Source organism: Aquila chrysaetos, chromosome Z (genome assembly GCF_900496995.4).
Source record: "Aquila chrysaetos chrysaetos chromosome Z, bAquChr1.4, whole genome shotgun sequence".
NCBI classification, from domain to species: Eukaryota; Metazoa; Chordata; class Aves; order Accipitriformes; family Accipitridae; genus Aquila; species Aquila chrysaetos.
The window spans coordinates 63,463,076-63,488,235 of NC_044030.1; the positions used below are offsets into that span (position 1 = coordinate 63,463,076).

The window sequence follows — 25,160 nt, forward strand, 5'->3', positions numbered from 1 at the left end:
GCAGCCGCTCGCTCACTCCTCCCGCCCCCCTCCGGTGGGATAGGGGGAAGACGGAGGAGAGAAAAGAAAAAAAACCTGGAACCTCGAGGGTTGAGATAAGGGCAGTTTACTGGGACAATGCAAAAAAAAGTTACAACAACAACGACGGTACCAATGAAAGAGTATACAAAAAAGAGTGATGCACAGTGCAACTGCTCACCACCCGGGACCCGACGCTCCGACACTTCCCCCACCAAAAGTCGAGAGAGAGCCAGAGAGCCCTCCCCCCGGCCCACTCCCCATTTATATACTGGGCATGATGTCACATGGTATGGAATAGCTCCTTGGCTAGTTCAGGTCAGCTGCCCCGGCTGTGCCCCCCCCCACCTCCCAGGTTCCTGTAAAAATTAACTCTATCCCAGCTGAACCCAGGACAGTATGGCATATTTTTTGCAAATATTACAAACATTCACTGTTTGGGTTTTTTAAATTGAAAACATGAAAAAAAAATTTTCCACAGAGCTCCTTTCTCCACATCTTGCTTTCATTTCACTCTTTCATCTTTCAAACAAGACAGAGGGAATGTAATTAAAAGCTCTTTATTATGGTATCACCTATAACAGTTAAGAGAAATCAAAATTTGACTCAAAAGTGAACAAAAATCTGCCCAAAAAGTAATGCCAGGTTTTGGTTTCAAAAGGGGACTATACCAGGTCATTTGTCTTTAAGAGCTGTATGGCAAAAAACATTCACAGATTAGCCAGTGAACACTTAAATATTTTAGGCTTCAAAACTAAGTAATCTGAGCAGCACATCAAATTAAGGTAAAAATTAATATTATGAGGCTGTATCTCATTGGAAAATACTTCTAGAAGATTTTTATTCTCTGCTTTAGAAAGTAGTAAAGCAGTTCAAGAAACATCCATTCAGGTCATTCCTATGACTGTGCAGCCTTTAAATATGGTAGAAAGATATCTTTTCAAATAATATTTTGAATTAAAAATGAAAACTCTTCACTGTCTCCAGACCCAGTGTTCCCATGCTACAGCACCACTCCACTATATTACAGTGATTTGCAAACTCAAATTCATATTACGTCCTCAAAATGCTTAGAAAGCCTACCATGCTAACTTCAAAATTTAACATTCAACAGTACATACAAAATACAACCCAAAAGGCCAAAATATTTAATAAAACTAGCACACAACTGCTTTGGGAGGATTTTTATGAGAGTTCAGGGAGAGGAGATCAACAAATCGGCATTTTAAATGATTCAGACAAGCTCTCTCCCACAAATGAAAAAGTAGCTTTCAGACTACCACAGCAAATAACTGTCACAAGAACTTTCCTTGATTTCCTAAGATGCACCTTACACATAAAGGAAAAACAAACAACACAGCACTACAGCAAAGAACTATATTTCTGGTAAGCTTTCTAAAATTGTTATCTATCCCTCTAAGTTGGAATACGCTGTAGAGAGAAGGGGCTGATGTTCTTGCTTTACTTGATCTAAAAATATATATAAATAAATCTTTCTTCTGAACAACATCAAGTAGCACAAGCCACAAACCAAATTGTGTTATTCCACATAACCTTTTCAAAGACATATACAAGAATGCAGTTTTCACCTGGGAGCTTTTAAAAATGTACTTAAAACTGAATCTTTATGATATCAGCAAATTAAGTTTTACTCTTATTCTACTCCAGAAGCTGTACAAAACATCACTGTAACAACACAGGCTTAGTGTCTCTGATTCTGCATCAGTGTGCGGCAAGTAAAATTGCACTTTCTTTAACGCCAGCCCCAAAAAACCCACATGGGATCAGAAATTCACATCCCCATATCCCTCCTGGATGGCAAACCAACAGTAAACATCCTCCAGGGGACCCATGCTCACAGATCACAGATATGCAGTTCCTGCATTTCTCAACTGGACCCTCATTTACACCTGTGCAACCCCATGAAGATACTAACAGGCTTATACAGAAGTAACTGTCTGTTGCTCAATAAAATACTGACAATTCACGAGCAAAAATAGAAACAGTATCTTCTCCTCTGCTGTGACTCTAAAGGGCTCAGAAAACTTAAAAGCTTTGAAAGTATTTCAAAAGCTGAAGTTGGTATAACATGTTTAAGTACACAAGAGATCAGACCTGCTGAGTAAGGGGCTGCTTTTACTTAATCACTCCTCAATACCCAGTTCTACACCACAAAAATCTTATACAAGCGACAAAGTTATTTCTCATTTTCCATTTTCTGAAGTTGCAACAGAAACTGCTCTCTCTTTGACCTGTCACAAGTCTTAATATGGGAGAGTATGGGAAATAGCTGAGGAAAATGTGTTTTGTGTCATTAAATAAATGCTCCCAGAAATAGTTAATAGAACAGCAAGGACATAACAACAACTTTGGAGTAGACAAACTACTTTTGGAGGAGAAAGCCAAAGATTAATTTATTTCACCTTGAGGAACTCGTGCTTTACGGAAGGTGTTCATGAATGCTAATCAGATTATTCTGAGAGATGAAACAGGATGTTTTCTCATTTTAAACAAAAGTGAATAATTTGGGAAAGAAATGGAGCCAAGTGATTCCTTACCTCATCCACGTCAGCTCTTCTCATGACCTTCCCGTTTCAGGGTAACAAATCAACAACTTCATCTTTCAGCACAACCTTAAGGTCAACGTACTTTGTACTGATCTCAGAAAGCAAAGGTGGGAATAAATCTTAAAGAACAATGTTTGCTTGAGCATCACTGGGTATGGCAGCTGTGGCACTGAGACACAGGGAAACGAGGCATCCTCTGACATACACTCTTCCTGTGTCTTTTATAAAAACTTACGAATCCATGAAGTAGCAGTCCTACAGTAGATTACAGAGAAGTAAAGAAACTACTCTGAGACCAGAAAGGACCAAATTTAATTCCTAACTCTTCTGTAAGAATTTTGCTCTACCTTTTCTACAGTATTCACTGTCTGGTCTGTCTAGACTATACGCTTACACCAGATTTAATGATTAACCAGTATGTACAACAGCTATCAACTTTGCTGTTGCTCAGGTCTGAGTGGGCAGCTTTTGGAGCTCCAGTGCAGTGCTGTCAAAGGAGGTACCCTCAAGTCGGTGGAGTGCCAGCCCAAGCACGCACTGCCACTGCCTCCCACAAGGCTGAAAACTGGCCCCTTGCTCTCTCCCCACTCCTCTCCTAAGACAGGCCTGTTCTCACTCGCAGTGAAGATTCAACTCAGGGTACAGCCACACTAACACAAGAGCTAAAACAAAAGAGGGCAGGAGCATGGTCGTGGTGACAGAGGCAAGGACAGGACTCATACGGGTTTCCATCCTCAGTTAGGCTGTGTGAGTCCCCAGGGGCAGTTTTGCCATAAGCAACTGCCATCCTGCAGCTGCCCGCCGCCAGCCCCACAGCTGCCCCAAGTGCCCCAGCCCACCTATCTCGCACCATGCTGCAGAACAAATGAAGACTGACCACACTGCTTTCCTCCCCACTGAAACACAGGAATACTGGTAAGTAAAAAAACCAATACTATTGCCTTCTGTAATGTAAAAGCCAAACAGCAAACTGAATTCCCACTGTCCACTACATTTTTCACATGGGTGCATATGCTCACATGCACACACAGCATCACGCAAAGCTAGAAAACATTTAAAAGCTCTTTAAACATGCTCACTTTCAGAACAACAACATTAAAAAATTACTAGAAACTTTCATGCCCATTTTTCTACAAGATCCATCCATTTCATTGAGGGTTTCATGAAACAGACCAATATAGTTGTTAGAAAGTAGCTATTTTAAGCTTTCTGTCTTTAGCTGATTCAGGGATACAGACAGGAATGTCAGGGGGAAAAAAAAAATAGATGCAGGCAGAGAAAGTGGAAGAACAGGAGGACACCGACTAGATTTTGATTTCTGTATCCAAGAATTTGGATATGAATTTAAACACCTTAAATATAGTTTCACGTAAAATTAAATATTTTTTATTTTTATAAAATTATAAAAAAATCTGATATTAATTCTTCCTTGGGCTTGTAATCGTTCCTCATTCATATTATATATTCAGGTGACATTTAATGAAAATGTGAGTGTCAACACTTTTTGGCAATTTCCAGATATAAAAACTTAATACTGAATACCAGCAAGTGGCTAAGAGCTCCAAGCTATCTGTGACACTGACATTTTTTTTTTCCTTTCAATTCAGTGCCATACGATGAAGTTTAATCCATGCCAGTTACACTTCTAATTGCTGCTTTTGGTAACACACATGTAATCAGCTCACAACATGACTCCATGTAAAATGCACTGATTAACACGGCACCCTCACAAGCTTTCCAAGAGAACAGACTACATTACCCAATCCTCATTTACCTTCCTGCCAACTCACAGTTTTAGATAAGGTGAGCTGAACTGGATTTTCCTGAAGAAATAGGACTGCCTATAAAAAAAAAATAAACCATAAAAAAATAAAAGTACAAGCTTGGGCTCTTTTACTTGCCACCTTCTTTTTCACGACTTCAGAACTAATCCTTTCAATCCCCTCACCAGGCTGAGAAGGTCTGTAACACTTGTGTCTGCACAGTACCTGACACTCATGAAATCCTCACTCTCCGAAGTCAAGGCTTTCGGAAACTTCACCACAATCTTTTTTCCTGAGAAACTAAGATCTTTATCTGTTGAAACCTTCTGCCTGACAATGAGGATGATTAGAAGTTCAAATTAGCTCTCTGTATGAAGGACTTTTTTCTGATCCTGCCTACAAGCATTAAATTCCTTTACATATTTGTAAATGTCCAAAGGCAGGAAAGAATCACAAACTAAACCAAGATAGCAGAGAGAAAACATCAGCCAGCACAAGTCCTATATTTGTCATGAAGAAGAGCTGGAGTACTCAAAGGCAGCAAACATGAATTCTTCCCCGGGACCCTCATTTCTTGTAGGCAGCAGCAGAAACTGCTGTCGTTATGACGTGCCCTGAGTCTTACAGACATTTTTCTTCCGAGGCCGGTATCAGTGGCATCAGTAAAGGAAAAGGTTGAGCAAAAAATTTCTTCTGTTGACAATCACCATCTCACTAATGAAGCTCAAATGCATGCTGTTCTACATTTTTTAATTTACTATTTCCACTTTCTTTATCCATTTTATTAGAAGCTCCTACAACTTCTCACACTTAGTGTTTCCTTCTAGTCTTCCAATACTTTCACCACTCCATTCCCCATTGCTATCATAAAGGACACCAAATCATCCAAAAAGCAAAGGAAAGCACATTCTAAAATTATGTTAGAAGCATGAGTATCTTAAATCGCTCAGTAGCTGTGCTCAGCTATTTACGTTACCTTCACTTTCCCTCTTTCCTTGCAAATCTGTTGCTTATATTAATTAGTACTAAAATAGTATAATAAACTTTTTTCCCCCACCGAAGTCAAAAGCTTCCAGGTGACCCAAACAGCAGATACAAAGTTGATGACAAGTGTGTGCCAGCTGCCTGAAATTTGAAAAACCTCTCCATCCCTCATTCTCTCCGAGAAGTATCAGTAAAATAAGGATAGCGTCACGTTGTACCAGGAGGCTCTGCTACCACAGGTACTGCTATTCACCCGATGGTACTGTTTATTTTGAAAAGATCTTCATCATCTAGCTGGCAGAAGGCTCCCTTTAGACTACTACTGTATGCGACAAATCCAATAAGCAGAACTTCAACAAAAACAACCACCCAAGGAGCAGCTGTGCAAGTCAAAGGCCAGGAGGGAGATGAGCCAGCACATTAGAGATGATACCACAGGAAAATCCTATCCATTCACTCTGGTAAGGCTCCCATGCTGCTAACATTTCTGAATATGAGCAAAGTAGTTGCACTGAAGTAATTCCTCTCCTCCCACATACGGGAGTACTCTGAGCTAACAGAACAGGAAATGCTAATTATTTATATACCCTAAAAACCAACACATATGTTCTTTCCTGTTAACATAGGTCAAGCTTGAACAGTAACTAATAACTAAAACATTTGCTGTTCAATACACCAGCAGTCCTCCACAGCTATAGCTACATACAGCACAAAGATTCAGAATGAATCAAACTTCTTATATTTCCATCCCAGGGAAAAATCAACCATTCTGGCACAGCTTTATATACATTTCAGGACAAAACAACAAAAGAAAAATCCCTAGGAATTATGACATTTTTCAGCAAGATCTGTGGAGGAGGCTTTACATTAAGCAGTATCAGTAATTTCCACTCCATTTCTTCAAAAAGCATCTGAAAAGTCTTCTCCCAGCATCCTTCAACATTGGATGGAAAGCTCAAACTCAGCATTGTTGGGAGCCTCTGCCCCCCAGGAAGAGGAAACAAAAGCCTCGAGGGTCCTGGTTCCAAAGACCATGAAAACACTGAAGTCTGTCTCCATAGTACAGTTTGCGTGGCAGGACATCCATGTGTCTGGAGATGCGGTTCAGCAGGTTATGCAAATTAAAAACTTTGTACACAGCTTTTTGATTCCACAAAAATGACGTTTTGAAAAGGAGCACTTCCTTCCCCATAAAGGGAAGTGATTTGTTCTAGCTGTATAAAATAAAGATCCAATTTGAAAATGCTAGTTTTTACCAAGTATTACCTACCAACAAGATAAACTCCACAGAATATACTGATTTTGCCGATAATTCATTAAACAAACATCACAAAAGTGTTTTCACTGAGAAAAAAACGTATGTTTAATTAAATCATACTGAAAAATGCACAAATGAGAGATTCTTATCCCATCTCTTCCCTAACAAAACAGTATATACAAAAAATTTACAGTATTTCTTCAGAAACACATAGCTCCATTTTTCACTGTCACATGAAGCCTTGACAGAACGACTCTTAATTATCAGTTTGTTTTTAACTTTAAAGTGTGCTGAAGCAGGTTAATGCATCCAAGCAACTCTCTCTTCTGCCATGCTACATTCAAGAGATGGCACCTAATAGGCACAAATGCACCTTATTACATCATTCAACAAGGTGGTAGTTCTCCAAGAGTCCTTTCTCCTCACAGTGAGGCATCAATAACTCATTAGTAACTCATTTCAGAAACTACTTTCTCTATGGAGCAGGACTTCAGTAACTCACACCTATGAGATCCCTGGCTTGCAATTTAATTTTCTGCATTAAAAAGAAAATAAAGAAGGCGAAAAATGTTTTCTGTATCAGAAACATCTTTCAATTATTTATTATGATAATTTTACCATAATAGCAAGTGTTACAGAGTACTTTTTAATCAATTAATTATTTTCTGATCTCATAAAAATACCTTTCTCACAAGTATCAAAATAATGATTTGGGGAGTAGGAGAAAGAAGAGAGTGAGAATGATGTTGTATGTAGCTGCTTCGTGCGCATCTAAAACATTACTGAATTAGAAGTAAGGCTTAAAATTCTCCAGTCCTGAAGAAGAAACAGTCCTACCAGGACTATACTACACAGGACTTTATGTTCTTCTAAATGGATATGCATCTTGGTTGGATACTCAACTCTCCTCGTATCTGACATCACTAAGCATACTACTACCTCTCAAATAAGCAAAAAATAACCATGTATTTCAGGAACCACCCTCATTTCTGAACGCACCTTAAACTTCTGACATAATAGAATACAGTTTGAAGTATGATCAAAGGAAGCAAGCTATAAAATTTCAATAGCAGATATATTCCTAAGCAAACAGTCAAAGCAACAAAGAATTATGCATCAGTATCTTGAATCTCTGTACTAGGTCTCAAAATAGGGATTACCCTCTATTTTTTCCATAAAATGCTTAACTTTAGAACAACAGCTGGTCACATATTTTGGATTGCAGAAACTTATTTCATTTTCTTCAAATTTCCCTTTGCAATATGTTTTGATTGTCAGGTTTTGGATGCAGAAGAAAATAGCAACAATGGAAGTTTACTCGCTTACCTCCAAAAATGAAAAGCGAACAGAGGACTGCATGGACTGCAGGGGCTTGTTGGGGTTGGGCTCAGGCTCCTTGGGGTGAGACTGCAAGTTAAAATAATGTCATCTCCAGTGAACAGAAGGTTTAGCAAGAGTCGCATGTTTTAGCGTAGGAGTTACGTAAGGAGTTTTGGTTAGACCCAAAGCATTACCATCCTCCTGAATGAAGTGACTGACAATAGCCACACAGTTTTTGACTTAAGACGAAACTGATTTAAATAAAAACAAACATGAAATCTGGTGCTGGTGTATGTACTTGGCTATGTTAAGACTCCCTCCATGAAAATACTTGTGTACAAAGTCCACAGACAGGGGAAAAAAAATGGTTACTTGTTTAAGACTTCAAAGCATTCTGTCTGAAACAGGATATGTAACTGGGACATTTTTTTCTTTTTAAAAGTCTCAGGGTTTTTTAAAGTTTTTGATATGCAAATCTGATTTATTAAAAACAAAAGGAAAACTAAAATTGATGATGAGCTTTCATCAGCAATAAGAAACTCGTAAGAAAGGTTTCCGATTTGAGACTCTAAAATTTGTGCACTAAAAATTAAAACTGCCCTAGCTAGGTAGCATCATTTTCCATCGATTTCACTAGGAAATGTTCCCTCACTAATATCAAGCCCTTTATGTAGGTAATCAAATACGGATATAAACAACTCATCCAAAAAAAATGTACTTGAGCATTTGGCTTCAAAGGTGCCTTCAAGAAGTTGCCTCAAGTGTATCTCCATTCAAAAGGTCTCTCAATAGAACAGTAGGCCACTGACAGATTTCACAGATTCTCTTTTAAAATATACTCATGCACTCACATGCACTTGTCCCCATAAAACTTGCAAGAAAGCTTTTTTTTAAAACATGTTTAATAGCATGCCTCTTGTTGCAATTAGCTGAAGCTACCTGTCCAAAAAACCACACAGCTCTGCCTTCTGTGCAGACTGAGTGAAGGCAGAAGCTTACAGGGAACTTCTTCCAGAACACCTTCATAAAGATTTGTTCTGCCACATACCAGACCCTTGCAGCCAGCCAACACTAGCACTCCTGTCCTTGTCCCCAGTGGAGATGCAGATGGCCAATATGCTAAGCACAGCTAGTTCCAACTCTAAACCCTTGTTTTCAATTGCACGACACTTGGCCAGATTTTAAAACATTCCCATCAAAACCTGTCAAGGTGGATATCTGATTCAGTTTTTTCTGAACACTTCAGCAGGAATAGTTCTACTGCTTCTAAAGCAGATTAGAGATGACATTTTTTTGACATTGTACATTCTTGCAACCTTTCCTTCTTGAGATACTTTGGAGACGACACAAAGTTTGGCAGGGGCATGCACAGTGAGTCAAGGGTGGGCCTACTGTTATGATCTGACAAGGCTACTGCATTAGGGCAATTTCCTCTGGCTGCTGGCTGTGCCTGCATAATCCCTGAACTAGGTGCACAGAAGAGCATGCTGCCAACACAGCCCAGCAGCTAGATATGAGCTAGCTTGATTTCAGTTGCAGACTAGCTGTGCTAGCACAACCGTATGTCTCAGCTAGTAAGCTCCATTAAGAGCCAACGGCTCAATATATCACTCTGAAAACGGCTAAACTGAACGCAGGCTCACATCAGTCAGCCTGTGCAGGCCTGCGGAAAAAGGTGTGGATTAACAGACTCAGATTTTTGCTGTTTCACTGGGGCACTCTCTGTTGCACTGCACTGACGTGCCGCAACATGCACTGGAAAGGTCTTTGTTTGTGTATGATCAGTACAGGCTTGTAAAAAGTTTTTTTGTGCTTCTAGCTGCACTATCTTTTATTCTCTGCTGCAGGTCTGCTGCAGCAGAGCTGGCAGTTTGTCCCCATTTGTTTGCTTGTGCATCCCTCCTCTGTTTGTCTGTGCGGCCCTCGCTGACTATAGGCTGGAAAACTCTCCTGTGCTGTACTATCAGTGCTCACACTGCTGCTCCTGGGGGTGCACAGCAAGGGTAGGGACAAAGGCAGGTGATACAGACAGCAACTAACTTCCAGCAATATCAGAAGCAGGGAGGGGAGCTGACACTGATCAAATGAGAATCCAGGCAGAGGGAGAAGGAGAACTGGCAGCAGCTGGCCAAAAGGCACAGGGCTTTGGCAGAGAGAGAGCATGGGGACTGCTGTGGAGTAACGACTCGGGGCAAGGAACCTACTAAAGCCAGAGTAGTGAAAAGGAGAGCAAAAACACAGGTCTGGCACTGAATGGGAAGAATATACTAACTTCACACCCCAGAATGAGATTCCTAAGTCACTTTCCTGTGAACAAATCCTAGTGACATCCCGTGGCAAAGCACATCTCCCTCCCTCTACTGGATGGCACATAGACAGCAGGTGGAAGTCCTACACCTGCTAGTAGTTACGCATATTCTTCCTCATTTTCATTACTGTAACACATCAGAGTCTCAGTCATGGAGCAGACTCTCAGGGCATTCAATATCAGATGTGCTTCTACTATGGATCTATAAATTCCCACCTAGTGATGACACTGGAGTGTCAATCCAGTTCTTCTATAGAACTTGCTTTTCATTTTTGCTTTTTTAAGACCTACAAATTACATGCAAAAACCTGTTAAAACAAACTGTCACAGTGCATATGCACGAGGCTGGCAGGCAGGCTCAATTCTTACATTTACTAAATTTGGAATGCTTCATTTTGGATCCTTAATATTCTTTGAAAGAGCTTTCTGCAAGTAATGAATATAAAGTAGACAGACTGTACTAATTTCTCAGAGAGACAACATAATTCTAGTCCCAACATTTAAACTTTATTGAAGGAAAATTCATGAGAATCAGTGTGCAAAGAATTGTTTAAAGGAATGAGTTGCATTCTGCCCCCCACAGATATGTGCTTGTACAGATGATTGAAAATAAGAATCTGGGAGACATGACTTAAGTCTGCATTGACTCCACTCTGACAAATCATGAGAGAATGACTCTATGGGAATCATTAAGTGCCAGCAACCAAAATATGATACTTTCTTTTCTCTACAAGCAAATTAAGTTTAGAAAGTAGTAAGTGTGATGGCAAAAGAAAGTCTGATATATGAAAAAATTAAATAAATCCAGACAACATTTTAGCAAAAACAATGATCAATGCAGAATTTAAAATATAATTATTAATTTTATCAGTATTAAATATTGTCAAAACATGGCAAAACAAGTGTAATTATGTTAGGTTACCATTAAAAAGGAGGAAGCAGGAAATGATTACCTCGTATTACAAAAACACATACATATGTTGAAAAAACAGTAACATGAATCATTTTTTGTCCTTTGCAGTTAGTGATGTTATTCTCATACTATGATTACATAATTAATTGAAGATTGATTTTAAAATATTTAAATTGCCACATCTCAAAAAGAGTATAATTATCAATTATTCATGCAAACCATTTTAATGAGGTCCCTGATAAGACTCCTCCTCCAAAATTCCTCAGAAATTAGCAATGCTATTTTTTTCAGAAAAATACCTAGAGCTTAGTCTGCTCACAGCTAACACACACTGCTCTCAGCAGAAGGTGCCAGATTGAAATGCAGAATTTCTCTCTGACATTTCACAAACGTAGTTCTGGGGAACCCAATATAACATCTACACTTGTTCCTTGGAATAAAGTGCTCTGTCACCTTCATGTGATTATTAGAATAAATTATTTGCTATGCTGCACAGTTACCTATAGCCCTCTCTTTAGAACATGGCAGATGTCAGAGATAATACCTTTCATAGCTAAATAACTTTACCGCAGGCATCTGCAGCATTCAGGGTTTTTTTCTCTTGCAAGAATGGGGAAGTCCCAGGGAATACTAAAGGCTCTGACGTAACCATATCTATTTGCCTAGATAAAATTAGCAAGTTCTCATGGTGACTATAATATGCATACATACATGCCTGACATGTCAATGTAGACTGTAGGTATGTATGTATAGAAATAAATATTTGGCTTTGACTAACGAATCTTGGCTAACCCTATGCTGGCATTTATGAATAAAAGACTATTCTTACTATCACTGTACATTAAAATTACATATTTTCATATAGTAACTCTCTAAATAGCTGACATCACGCAAATGAGTTAATCAGCTTCAAGCGAGTACCAAGTAAACACACTGCTAAATTAGGTAAACATACTTACTGCAGAGACTATCAGGAATCCTCCAGAATGTCGATACAGTTCATTAGTGTAGTTACGTATGTAAAATACGGCTCATTCCTGATGGATTTTCAGAAACAGCATTTCTATAATGCTTTAATCTCTTGCAGTGCTCTCTATTATTCAGCAGAGATAGAGGCCTTTCTAAAAGGCAGCACTGGGATAAACAACAGTAACAGAGAGCTGGAGAGAAAGACAGACACCATGGCCTACTGACAGATTCTTCCCCCTACAAGCTGACAGGATGCTCCATGCACTGAGATTCAGTAACTTTAAATATGCAGAAATGCTTTCTTTCCAAATGTACTGCAATATCCCGGCTCCAGGCTCGCACATTTGCTGAAACCAACTGCAATGCATTTAAAAAACGTGTTCCTTCAACCTGGAGCTGCAGTGCTCCCAGACTGTCAAGCACAAACATGTTAAACAGCTCCTGGTTGCACGAAAGTCGGCATCATGCAGAAACCATTAAAATATTAAAGACAGACAATACTTACTCCAAGGTCAGCCCTGGAATTTGTAGCCTTTCCCGCTGGGCTTTCATTGCTGTTATGTGTTACCACACTCTATTGTAATCATGACACACATTCACTGGCAGCATTCTGGCGATGACAGAGAGCCAAAATGAGCCACTATAAAGGAATGGACTAGCGATCTCTTGGGGGCGGGGGGAGGACCGCAAGTTTGGGTCCTTCCACCTCTAGCCGTCACGAAGAGCTGCTGGTTGCCTCTCTCAGGTTAGTGGCAGTGCACGCCGCGCTGATTTTGTGAAGCAAACGGCGCCTTCAGTTGTGCACGTCAAGTAATTCATCCCCGGTATTCTGCAGCACCAGCCGCCGCGCCGACACACACACGCACGCACACGTTGCACCTCAGAGGAAGGAGAGGTCCCCCTCACTACGCCAGCCCACAGCACAAAACAGCCTCTATGCTTAAGACAGTTTCTCTTGGCAAATGTCAAACATTCACCACCCCCTCTGATCCTGCCGAATAGGATTTAGCCATCTTGTTTAAGTCACATTATCCCTTTCCTTGGTAAACAGACAGGCAGTTTCTGCAGTAATAGAACAGCACATCGCTGAATGAAAAACAGGCTCGTCTCCTTTAACAGGGAAAATTAATTGCCAAGGCATATAAGAACAAATATATTCTTGTAACACTGAGGTTAATACAAAAGGAAAAGTTATCAGTCTGTTCTGTCATGACTGAACTTGAATTTTAAAGGGAAATTATCTAGAATTTTTACTAAGGGTGAGAGCCAGACCTAGAAATTGCAGAAAAGTTATAAATTTCAGGTTTAAAGGCAACTTCACTTAAAAGTAAACCAGTATACAACAGTTTATAAAGACAGTTTTAGATCAGTGCCGCTGTGTAGGGTGCTGGTTTTCATTTAATTATATTCCTTTCTTTATGTACTCTCTCTTAGTCTGAGATTATCCTTTTAATAAATAAATAAATATTGTGAATTGTTCCGTGAGGACTAGCATTTTTTTTTAATGCTCTATAAAACACCATGAAAAGCAAAGGCACTGTGCAAGTACTTATTTTTACTAATTTAAGAGCTAGAGTATTTTATCTCACCCGCATAGTTTTCCTGTATAATTCTTAATTTGTACCTCTTGCACAACATGATAATGTCAACCACATGATTTTATTTTTTGCCAGAGCTCTGGCCCTGCTCTAGGCATGGACAACTTCTACAGACTAGTCAGAGCACAGGACCAAATGAAGCTGCTGCTCATTTTTGGAAGAAATTAGTGAGTTTACAGGTACAGAGTCATGCATTTCAGAGACAGAGGGAAATCTCCTGGTTATGGAAACAGCTGAACTAGATTTGGTGAGCTAGATTGCTCTTTCAACCACACAGCAGAAAATAATGATTAAATTATCTCTTTTCTTTCTCCTACATGTATCTATTGGGAAGTACTTTAAATTTAACTGATGTATTACCTAGAGCCTTCATTTAAAGATATTGAAAACAAAACTGAAGGATACACAGAACTACGCATTTGAATTTCTAAAACATAACAGACATCTGCATTGTGATTACTAAGCTGAGGCCCCAGCAAGCGTTACTACGCCAAGGATCCTGCAAGTAATCCTTCTAAGGAAGTTCTAAATTCTCCTACCTCCCAAAGAAAAAGAAAGGATGAGTTCTAAGGGGTTAAATTCAAGATCACAAATCGCGATGGGTGAATTCACAGATTTGCAAGGGCACACCTACCAGGTAGATGCCCAACTCTGGCACTTTCAAAACATGTTCTTCAAATTTTACTCAGAATGCAGCAAAACATCAATTTTTTGAGATTTTCTTGAACGTGAAAAAAAACAGTACAAGAATCAACTAATAGTCAAACAGCTCCAACACTGAAACTATCAGGTGAAGCTGTCCATGCCTACAGGTTTTTTCACGATTTGAGTTTGGAGACAACATTTAGGAACAGAAATTTAACAACCGAGAAGCAGAATGTGAGGTACGACTACAGTCACAGGTCCCTGGCTCTCCCCTAGCTGCCAAGAACAGGCAGCTCCCTATTCCCGTTGCTCAGCACCTCTCAAACCAAGCTCTGTTCACTTAAAATTCCTCTGATAAAATCTCTTTTGTACTTAAGACTTCTTCAGTCGATGAAATATCCTGTTTCTGATGGAGATAGAAAATTTTGACAGGTAAACTGTGACTGTGTGCATACCACTCACAAACACATTTATGTAAACACATAAACACATTTATATAAAATGTTCAAAGGGCTTAACTTTGTGCATACTAGCCTTTAGTTAGGTCCTTCGTCCTGTTATCTATGTTCATATATGCACATATATGTAACACCAAAGTACTTGTTTTTTGTTGTATAAAACTGTTAAATTTCTACTGAAGGCACAGAGAGTAGGAGACAGCATAAAACCCCTAGCAGGACAGCCAGCTCCGCTGAATCAGGACAGTACCGCAATTATTTCCATACACAAACCAATAGACGGATTAGCTCAGAAGGAGAAGGTGTGCTTCCTTTGAAAGTGCAATACAAATTTTACATGTTATTCCCATAAGGCTAATTTTAATACTGGGGTGAATGGAAGAGACAAGTCCACAATCAAGGTGGGTTTTCTTCCACTGTTCTTGAGGCAGTGCAACAACAAGAAACACGTAAAAGAATAGTCCATTGCTACAGACTGCTTTAGTGTGAAACATAAAAATTAAGCAGTAGGTAGATTTTACCTGCAGGAGGACAAGACTGCCAGCTCGTCTTGCTTAAAGGAGAATTGAGTTGGACTGGCAATTGGGCACAACAGCTTAAACACAAGCAACTGCATAGAAGGGCTATTTTGAGACCATGAAAAATCAACCTCTTCCCTGAGCTAATTCATGCAGGCACTTCATGTCACATTAATGGTAAATTATTCTAAGCTGAGATTGAGCTTTGACTCTGAAAATCCTTCTTCTATGCATTCTGCCTGATCCAGACAGAAGTTTGGAAAGTCATGATTTACTGAAAAAGAGAGATGAATACATAGCAGAAGATCAAATTCTGCCTACCGTTACAGCCTTACAGTTTTTGCAGGAGTAAATGGGACTGCTTCACGTATCTGGGGGCAAAATATAGCACCAATTTAATTAGATAGAGCCTTGCAAGGGAAAGCTGACTTCAGTTTGATCAATACAATTGTTTGCTCTTCATTTCAGACTGCTTAGATTTCGTTCCACAAACACATAGTTGAGGAAGCAAGTGGAAGTTAAAAAGGAGGCTCATTGTACCACAAAAGATAAATGTCATTCATTCACTTGAAGTAACTATAGTTTATTCCTAGGATAAATAACATTCATTATACTTGCAAGGGCTACAGTAAGGTCACTGTCTCAAAGGTAGTGATTTCAGTGTTTTCTTCATCTTTGGCATCATCCCTAAGAATAGGTGTCATGAGTGCTACTTCATTGATGAAACCAATTCCATTAGTTTAACACAGCATTATTACCACAAAAGATTAAATTACCACAAATCCTGCAATACATATGGTAAGTAAAAAGTTTAATTTATCACTGGTTTGGGTTTGTGTGGCAGCGTTTTGGTAGTGGGGGAGGGGCCACAGGGTTGGCTCCTGTGAGAAGCTGCTAGAAGCTTCCCCAGCTCCAAGTCATACCCGCCTCTGGCCAAGGCTGAGCCCAACAGCGATGGTGGTAGTGCCTGTGGGAGAACAGATTTAGGAAGGGAAACCTGCAGCAGAGGAGGGCAGTGGGACGTGACAGAAACCCCTCTGCAGACAGCGAGGTCAGTGAGGAAGGAGGGGAGGAGGAGCGGGGGAGGAGGGGATGCCCCTGCAGCCCGTGGTGAGACGGCAGGCTGTCCCCCCCAGCCCATGGAGGGGAGCGGGGGAGCAGATGCCCACCTGCAGCCCGGGGAGGATCCCACGCCGGAGCAGAGGGATGCCCCCCAAGATGGCCGTGACTCTGTGGGAAAGCCCGTGCTGGAGCAGCCTGTGACTGAAGATTGGCCTGCAGAAAGGACCCACGGCCAGGGAAGCTCAGGAGGAACTGCAGCCCCTGGAAAGGACCCACACCAGGAAAGTTTGTGAGGAACTGCAGCCTGTGGAAAGGACCCACGTTGGAGGAGCTCGTGAAGGACCATATCCCATGGGATGGACCCCACGGTGGGGCAGGGGAAGAGTGAGGAGTCCTCCCCCTGAGGAGGAAGGAGCAGCAGAGACAAGGTGTGATGAACTGACCACAACCCCCATTCCCTGTCCCCCTGTGCTGCTGGTGGGGAGGAGGTAGAGAAAATCGGGAGTGGAGTTGAGCTGGGAAGGAGGGAGGGGTGGGGGTAAGGAGTTCTAAGACTTGGTTTTACTTCTCATTATCCTGTTCTGATTTGATTGGTAGTAAATTAAATTGATTTTGTTTTTTCCCCAAGTTGAGTGTCTTTTTTGCCCGTGACCATAATTGGTAAGTGATCCCTCCCTGTCCTTGTCTTGACCCAGGAGCATTTATTTGTATTTTCTCCTCCCGAATCCACCCAGGGCGGGGGGGAGGGATGGGACACCGGCAGGAGCGAGAGAGTGGCCTTGTGGTGCTTTGTTGCTGGCTGGGCTTAAACCACAACAATATGTCAGCCCATAGCATTGTAAACTCACAGGGAAGGGGGATGAGTGTTTGCTAGCCCATGACAGAAGGACATACTAGATGACCCCTTCCAGCCCTAAGTTCTGTAAGTCTCAACATCACGGCTCTATTGACATTTACAGGCATACCCATAAATCTGACACTGGTAAGCAATTTACAATAATGCATTTTATTAATGTGTCACTGGAGTACATGGTAAAAGCCCAGGTGGTCTTCCAGAAGACGTTGCCAGAGCCTATTTAGAGCTTTAAGCCTTACTATTCTGCAAGGGATTTGTTTTTAAATTATAGTTTTAAAAAGCACTCTATTAAATTCAAATGTATTTTTAGTAACTTTTTATAAATGAGTTGCGTATTCTGCTGATAGCTCTATGGTATTGTTCATATTACTAAACAAAGGAATAGATCAAAAGAACATGTTTATTAGCAATGTTAATTATCCATTAAAAAATAACAGAAACTGCTGCGTAGACCTCTGCTAGGTTAACCCAGCAACTGGTTGTCACATTAAACATCTTAACTAAAAACACTGATCCTAAAACACTGCAGACAAATGGAATCAATAATGTGCACCAGCCAAGATCTGGCAAAATCTCTCCACAACCTCACTCACTCCTACTCCTCTGCAGTGAGTTTCAACAGATCAGAAATGTTCCCTGCAGCCAGAATAGCCTCATTGTATGCAGAAGCAGATAATTTTAAGTTAAAGTGGGACTGATGCTGGCTGCTCCTGCAATACTGAGAGCTCAGAAGACAGATCAAAATAATGAAGGTATCTGGCCGAAAAGTGAAAAAGAGTAGCTCTTTACTCTTTGTCTAAATATCATTTGGATCGCTATTATAGATGACAGCAAAAAAACAGCAAGAGGTGCTATCTAATGCAATGCATTTAGATAGCCTTCCTCATATTCCACCACAGTCTCCCATCTCCCTTTATTAGGTAGCATCATTTCTGCATCTGCCTGTGAAAGCTCGAAAATAAGATTCATACAAAATCGAAAGCTCAGCCAATACAATGGCACACCTTTTGTCAAAATCTTTTCTTCTGGAAAAATCCCAGAGTAGCTACTTCAGATTTAGGGAACCTCCTAGCATATTTCACGTACTATAAGAATAAAAAAAAATTCCTAATCTGAAATTAGAAAGCAATAAAAATAGCTCAACTAATAAAGTCTCTCGTCAACAAACATCAAGCTACTATCAAAACTGTAAAAAGCTTGAGAAATCAGGCTTTAATAGTAATAATTGTCTCAATCTGCACTGCCTTTCAATACAAAAGGAACAGCATTAAAAAAACTAGAGGCAAAAATAGATCTACTTCTTGAAGAGTTCTACATTACATAGGGTTTAAACAGTTGGGTTTTTTTTAAATTCAAGAGCATTGTTACACGGTGATAACCCAAACCCAGGCTCTTGATGAGCATTTGTTTATCTGGTCCTTATTTAGGCTATATTTTAGTGCTAATTGACGCTGTTTAACTTTCCTGTATTTATTTTTCCATCAAAAGAAATACATTGAAAACATAAAAAATCTTCTATTGAATAATTTTGTAAGATCATGATGGTATCTGAGGATGTTCTTCAAAATGTTAAAGCACAAATAAATAATTTCATGATTCTACAATCTAGCCTGCAGCCCTTCTCTAAAACCCTACACCTGTCTATCAACAACTAATATGTACCTAGAGAGTTACTAAGCTCTGTTTTGGCTGATCAATTGATTGATAACTGATTCCTTATTAAGGCCCCTTCATGCACATGAATACATATATGCCTGCAGAAGCTTCTCCCCAACAGCTCTGTAATGCTACCACATATATGCCTGATTTTTTATTTTTTTTTAAATACACCTCCTGGTCCTCACTAGATAGTCATTAGACAAACAGGGGTAGGCAAGAGCTCTGAACAGAGACGAGCAGCAGAAATAGAGCAGTCAGTCTTTCACCAAAAAAACTCAAGAAGTTTGAAGTTCATTGTCTTTCTTAAATTTGTCTTATACTTACATAAAGCCCTATACACATTTAGACAGGGAATTCTGTCATTACAGACAAGCACAAATGAGTAATGCTGTCTGTTATGAGACAGTATTTTCTTCCATGAAAGCAGATACTTAAAATATGGCATCAAGTTTCAGCAGAAAGTTCTGGCAATTAATCCCATGAAAGTAATGATACATTATAAAGAGACCTAGAAGGAAGTCAAGAGATCATCTTCTCCCTCCCCAAGAGACGTCCATTATACTTATATTACCCCATCACTTCAGTCAGCTGTTTGTTTCCTCTGTTCTTAAAAGTTGATAGTCATTCCACAACACTCTCAGGTACTCCACTCCTCTGCTTCAGTATTCAGAGACAGTAAATGTTTCAATGGTGTCTAAGCTGAATCCCCCGTAACAATTTAAACACATTATGTCTTGCTTTACACCCCAGTAACATAGAAAACATTTTTATTTCCTGCTCATGGCAGCACACACTTGACGACTTCCACGATCACCCCTCAGCCTTCCCCTCTCCAGAGTAAATAACCCCAGCTTGGTAAATATTTTTCCATAGATCATGTCAAGTTTTCAAAGCAGCTGACAGTTGTTATTTGTTCTCCAGCTGATCCATCTCAACACACAGCAGTCAAACCTAAATGCAGCACTCCAGCATAAGGCCTTGCAAGTTCTGTGTGGGGTAGAATAATGCTGCATGCCTTGCAGCTCAAAACATCAGCTTCCCAGCATGATGTACCCTCTCCCCGCATTCCCCCCCCCCAAAAGCATCACACTGTGAAACCATTATACCTCTCAGATCCTCCTCTGCAAACTCATGCCTGTCCGTCTTGCATCTGAAAAGCTGAGTATTTTCTGCTGAAGCAAGAACTCTCAAGCTTGTCCTATTTTACTTTGTATATTTTTGCCAGGTTGTAAGAATGATTATGAAACCCCATACTATTCTTCAGTATACTTGCATTCTTCCCAGCTTGTTTCTGCTGCAAACTTAATAAATACCATCTATTCCATCATCTAGGTCACTAATAAAAAATAATGACTAAAGCAGTCATCCAGGTTTCTTACACCTGCAGCCCAGTGTAATTTCCTGCTTAGTGTTTCCACCCTACATTCAATATAGCAAAAGGTTCTCAAAAGTGACAATATCCCTACCTCATGCCCCTCCCTCCTCCCCCGCCCCAACAGATTTGCTGCTATGGCTTGTTGGTAGAACTTGGCTAAAAAAACCCAAACCAAAACATAGTTCAGATTTTCAGTAATCTGAAAGCTTTCTGGATTTAGATATATGTAGATATATTCTTGGTACTTCTGACAGACTCGTTTCAACCATAAAAAGAGCCATATTTTTAAATGTAAATGAAAACATTTTAAGTGTCTCCTAGCAGAATCTAGGAGAGAAGCATCCAGAAAGTATGACAACAATCTATAAAAACTCATCTTCAGCAGCATCTCAATGATACTAAGAAGAATCACAGAATAGTTAAGAATGGGTCTCAAGGCCATACGTACCCATGGATGTAGAACGTGCCTCGTTTAATCCCATTTCCATCATGTGCTGTGTTGAAGTGGAATGCACGTCTAGTCACCAGACTGCAAAATAGTACCATGTAGTAGAGGGGAAAAAAGCGTTCCCAACATCTCTGTTCCCTGCACAGCCTTTACAAAGGCACAGGAGAGCTTTTCCATTCAGGCTAGAAAGCAAGAACTTGTTTGTTTCCAGCAGCATGCTCAGCCCCGTGTTAGGGACACCTGGGATAGCATGTTTGTCTCAAATGTTATGCTTGCCTTCACTGCCTAGGGGCATGACCACACGAAACGTTCATGAGTGAAGCCACCGGGATATGAGGAAATGTGATTATATGCAATTACACTGCCTTTTGCACAGTGGCAACCAACACACAATGAATATAAAGTAAGAGACTGCCAAAACCTGTGTCAGCCTTTTAGACTGTCACTCACTCTCCCTGTGGCAGTTACCTGCCATTCCTTTCAGGCAAGCATGGCAATATTATGGATCCACTTATCCCCAGTACTCTTTCTGACCTTTTCACAGGCCTGTGAGAGCTGTCACAACACACCTCAGTAAACTTCACAGGTCTAAGCTTGACTGGCTTGCTAGGGAAAAACATGACAGAGAAGTGGAAACACTACAACATTTGGGAGAAAGGACAAGAGGACAGAGATGGCAGAGAACAACACATGGATCACAGGGAAGTATGCTAATGCCAGGTTAGCTGCTGCCATGACTCAGGGAGCAAAGACTTGTGAAAGACTGAAGAGGCAGAACTGGCTGATGTTCAGCCCTTGCAAAACAGAAGGGTATCCTGCCAAAGCAGCATTTTCCTTCTCCAAACCTACAAAAGAAGAGCTCTGTCCTGGTGCCATCCATCCGCCCCTTTCCTTTTCAGCCCACCACAGAAGCCACCCACCTTCCTGCTGCTCACGCTGTTGGCTGAAGTAACCTATTCAGTTTCTGCAACCTCCAGTCTCACAGTGAGCCATCAACCCCTCCCCAAGCAGTGCTCATGGTCCCTGCCCCTCATTTTAGTCCCAGGAGCCATCACCCATCCGCCCATAAACAAAGCACTTGGCAACCAGATTCTTGGCATGCCTATCCCCATAGGAAAACTACATTCACAGAGCCAGTCCTGCAAGCCTAAACCTGGCTCAGGATCCCTGCCCCAGCTCTCCACTGCTCTATCCCAGAGAACACACATGTAAGGAAGGCGCTGTGCTTCAGGCACAGGCTGAAAATATGAATGGATGGAAAACCTCCAGCAACACAGAAGTGTGCCAAGAACTGCATTCAGTCAAAAACTTTGTAAGAGGGTAAACATGACCCGTAACACCCATCGGAAGCAGGAGGCAGATACTAGGATGGAGGGGAGTCAACCGGGCCCAGAAGTTTTAGGCAGCGACATAAATTGTGGTAGAGGCAAAAATGGCCACGGCCACAAACATTATGCAGTATGTTCACAAGGCACTAACAAACAAGGAAGAGCCAATGTGACCTAACTACAGAGCAGACACCATTCCCAGCCTTGGACAATGGAGGCCCTGACAGTCAGCACAGGGTGCCTCCTGCTGCCACACTGCACTCTGGCTGCTTTAAAACTTAAAAGTCTGTCTCGGGACCATGGACACATACTCCTTCCCAAGATCAAACCAGCCTTCGCCCTCCTCGAACTCTTCCTGCAGCTGTCTCACGCGTTGTTGCCCAGGACTATAGCATAAAGCCTTCAGAGGAAGATGCATCACGATTGTTAGCATCTCCCAGTTTGTTAAAGATCTCTGCCAGTGAGGACATGCCTACTTTGCTGCTCCTCTGACATCCAGCTGTTGTTCCTAGTCCTCCAGAAGGAAGCGTTCACCTTCTGAAACTTCATGTGATTGCCAGTCCCTCTCACATCCAGCAGCAGCCTTCTGATACTGACAATGAAGTTAGCTTTTACTCTTCTTTCTCATGGCACAGGTTAACGAGCAGAATCCATCCAGGCTGGCATTTTTAGGAGGGCAAAGAATTGCTGGAAGGATAGTTTTAAGAACAAAAGGGGAAAGAAAGGGAGACAATCATGAAGAGCTAAAAGGTTCAGAAAGGGGCACATCATGGGGTGACTGACACAGAAAGTAGGTTGGGCATAAAAAAGACTAGTTGGATATGACAGCTTAGTGAAAGAGAAAGGTGAGAGCCAAGGATTATGGATCATGGATGACAGCCAGTATGAAGGCACAGATGCCATCCAGCTCTTGACATAGCAAAGGAAGCACGTGAAGACACTACATGAATTCAGTGATCCAAGAGCATTTTCCCAGTACAGATGTGCTCTGTACACACTCATTGTTTAGTCCCTTACCTCCCCATAAGGCTAGAAGTAAATCAGATTAACAGCTCACAGAGGATCTTCCAATTTGGCTTCATTCAAAATAAATCGCTAGGGTGCATGTGGCAGAACAGTACAGTATAAGAGAATGTAGTAGTACACTACTGCAAACTAAGAGGCTAATACTAGAAAGTATCTACACAGCTACTTTTTCAGGTGTTTTTTCCAGTATTTTTATCCCAAGCTATACAGCAACTAGGATGAAGATCTTGACTTGGAGTTCTGGGGGAAGCCAGCACATGGTAGCAGGTTTCATTTGCTCCTCGGAAAATACTGAAGTATTCTGCATAAACAGGAGTTTCCCAAATGCTTTATGCCAAGGCATGTAACGTTGTGGTAGTCCAGCTGAATGACAAAGAAACTGCAGATAACAAATACATGAATATCCTTTATGATAAGCAACAGTACTGGTTTAGAATACTGACAACAATAAAAAATGTTCAAATTTGCATTTCACAGGAAAGAGGAAGGGGGTAAAAAGACTTCCCTCCTCCTTTAAGACAAAACAGAAGTGGCTCATTGGGATTTCATGATCCTTATATCTCTAGAAAGTCAGCCTATACTTTACGTGATAGAATGGCAATAATACTGAAAATTCCGAGGGGAAAATCTGTAATGCCAGAATGCCTGCCAGAAGATGCAAGGCAGGTTAGATCCCTGATGTTCAGCAACTGTCTCTTTTACCTGAGAGCAGATATTTAGAATACAGGTGATATCATTGCTACCAGAGGAACAAATATATTGTGCAGAAACCCAAGTGCTTCTTTCCTTAAAATAAAACCAAACATATATTTGTAGATAATACCTCACCTTTAATCTCTACTGTATTTAGTTTGTGTGGCAGAGTTTTGGTAGCGGGGGAGGGGCTGCAGGGGTGGCTCCTGTGAGAAGCTGCTAGAAGCTCCTCTGGCTCCAAGTCATACCCGCCTCTGGCCAAGGCCGAGCCCATCAGCGATGGCGGTAGCGCCTCTGGGAGAACAGATTTAAGAGGGGAACCGGCAGTGAGCAGTGGGATTGGAATGTTAGAGGAACACCTCTGCAGACACCAAGGTCAGTGAGGAAGGAAGGGAAGGAGGTGCTCCAGGCGCCGGAGCAGAGATTCCCCTGCAGCCTGTGGTGAAGACCATGGTGAGGCAGGCTGTCCCCCTGCAGCCCATGGAGGTCCATGGTGGAGCAGATCCCCACCTGCGGCCCGTGGAGGACCCCACGCCAGAGCAGGTGGATGCTGGAGCAGGGGAAGAGTGAGGAGTCCTCCCTCTGAGGAGGAAGGTGTGGCAGGGACAATGTGTGATGAGCTGACCACAACCCCCATTCCCTGTCCCCCTGTGCTGCTGGGGGGAGGAGGTAGAGAAAATTGGGAGTGGAGCTGAGCCGGAAAGGGGGGCGGGGGGGGGAAGGGAAGGTGTTATAAGGTTTGGTTTTACTGCTCATTATCCTGTTTTGATTTGATTGGTAGTAAATTAAATTGATTTTGTTTTTTCCCCACGTTGAGTGTCTTTTTTGCCCGTGACCATAAGCAGTGAGTGGTCCCTCCCTGTCCTTGTCTTGACCCACGAGCTTTTCTTTCTATTTTCTCCTCTTCATCCTACCGCCAGGGAGAAGTGAGAAAGCAGCCTTGTGGTGCTTTGTTGCTGGCTGGGCTTAAACCATGACATACACCAAAAATAAAGGGGGTGGAAACCTATCATTAGAATTCTTTAAGCAGAGCACAGGTTCATCAAACAATCATATAATCTCCCCTGAGCCCCACCATGACCCCAATCCTACAGAGGCTAAATGTGTGCAAGCTAGAAATTGCACAGCCTCAGAAAGCTCTCTCTGTAGATTAAGAGATTATTCAAATCTTTGTAGCATCAGTCCTAAAAAAAAATCAATTCATCAATACAGCATGGGGCAGCCTGGATCATGCAATTCATGAGGACAGTACAACTCCTTTGTGACAATTCTTTTTGACAAACTTCGAATTTTCCTTAACTGAAGAAAACTGGACTTCCCAAAATTAATGCCACTGGGAAAAAACAAACAATGAACACGCTGTTTCAGTATGTCAGATTTTTGATGTTTACTAT

General features: G+C 41.2%; 1 protein-coding gene across 12 annotated transcripts in view; it reads right to left on the minus strand.

Moving 5' to 3' along the window:
* The window catches only part of MAST4 (microtubule associated serine/threonine kinase family member 4), a 313,563-nt gene that overhangs the window by 134,146 nt on the left and 154,257 nt on the right, over positions 1–25,160 (minus strand). For 2 of the 12 annotated variants that reach the window (XM_030004198.2, XM_041120869.1), the window contains one exon: positions 7,917–7,997. The exons of 8 other annotated variants lie outside the window; for them this stretch is intronic. In XM_030004198.2, coding sequence (XP_029860058.1) covers positions 7,917–7,997 — 81 coding nt within the window. Of the gene's footprint in view, positions 1–7,916; positions 7,998–12,605; positions 12,954–25,160 lie in introns of those variants that run through there. 2 more of the 12 variants (XM_030004203.1, XM_030004207.1) reach the window with 2 other exon arrangements.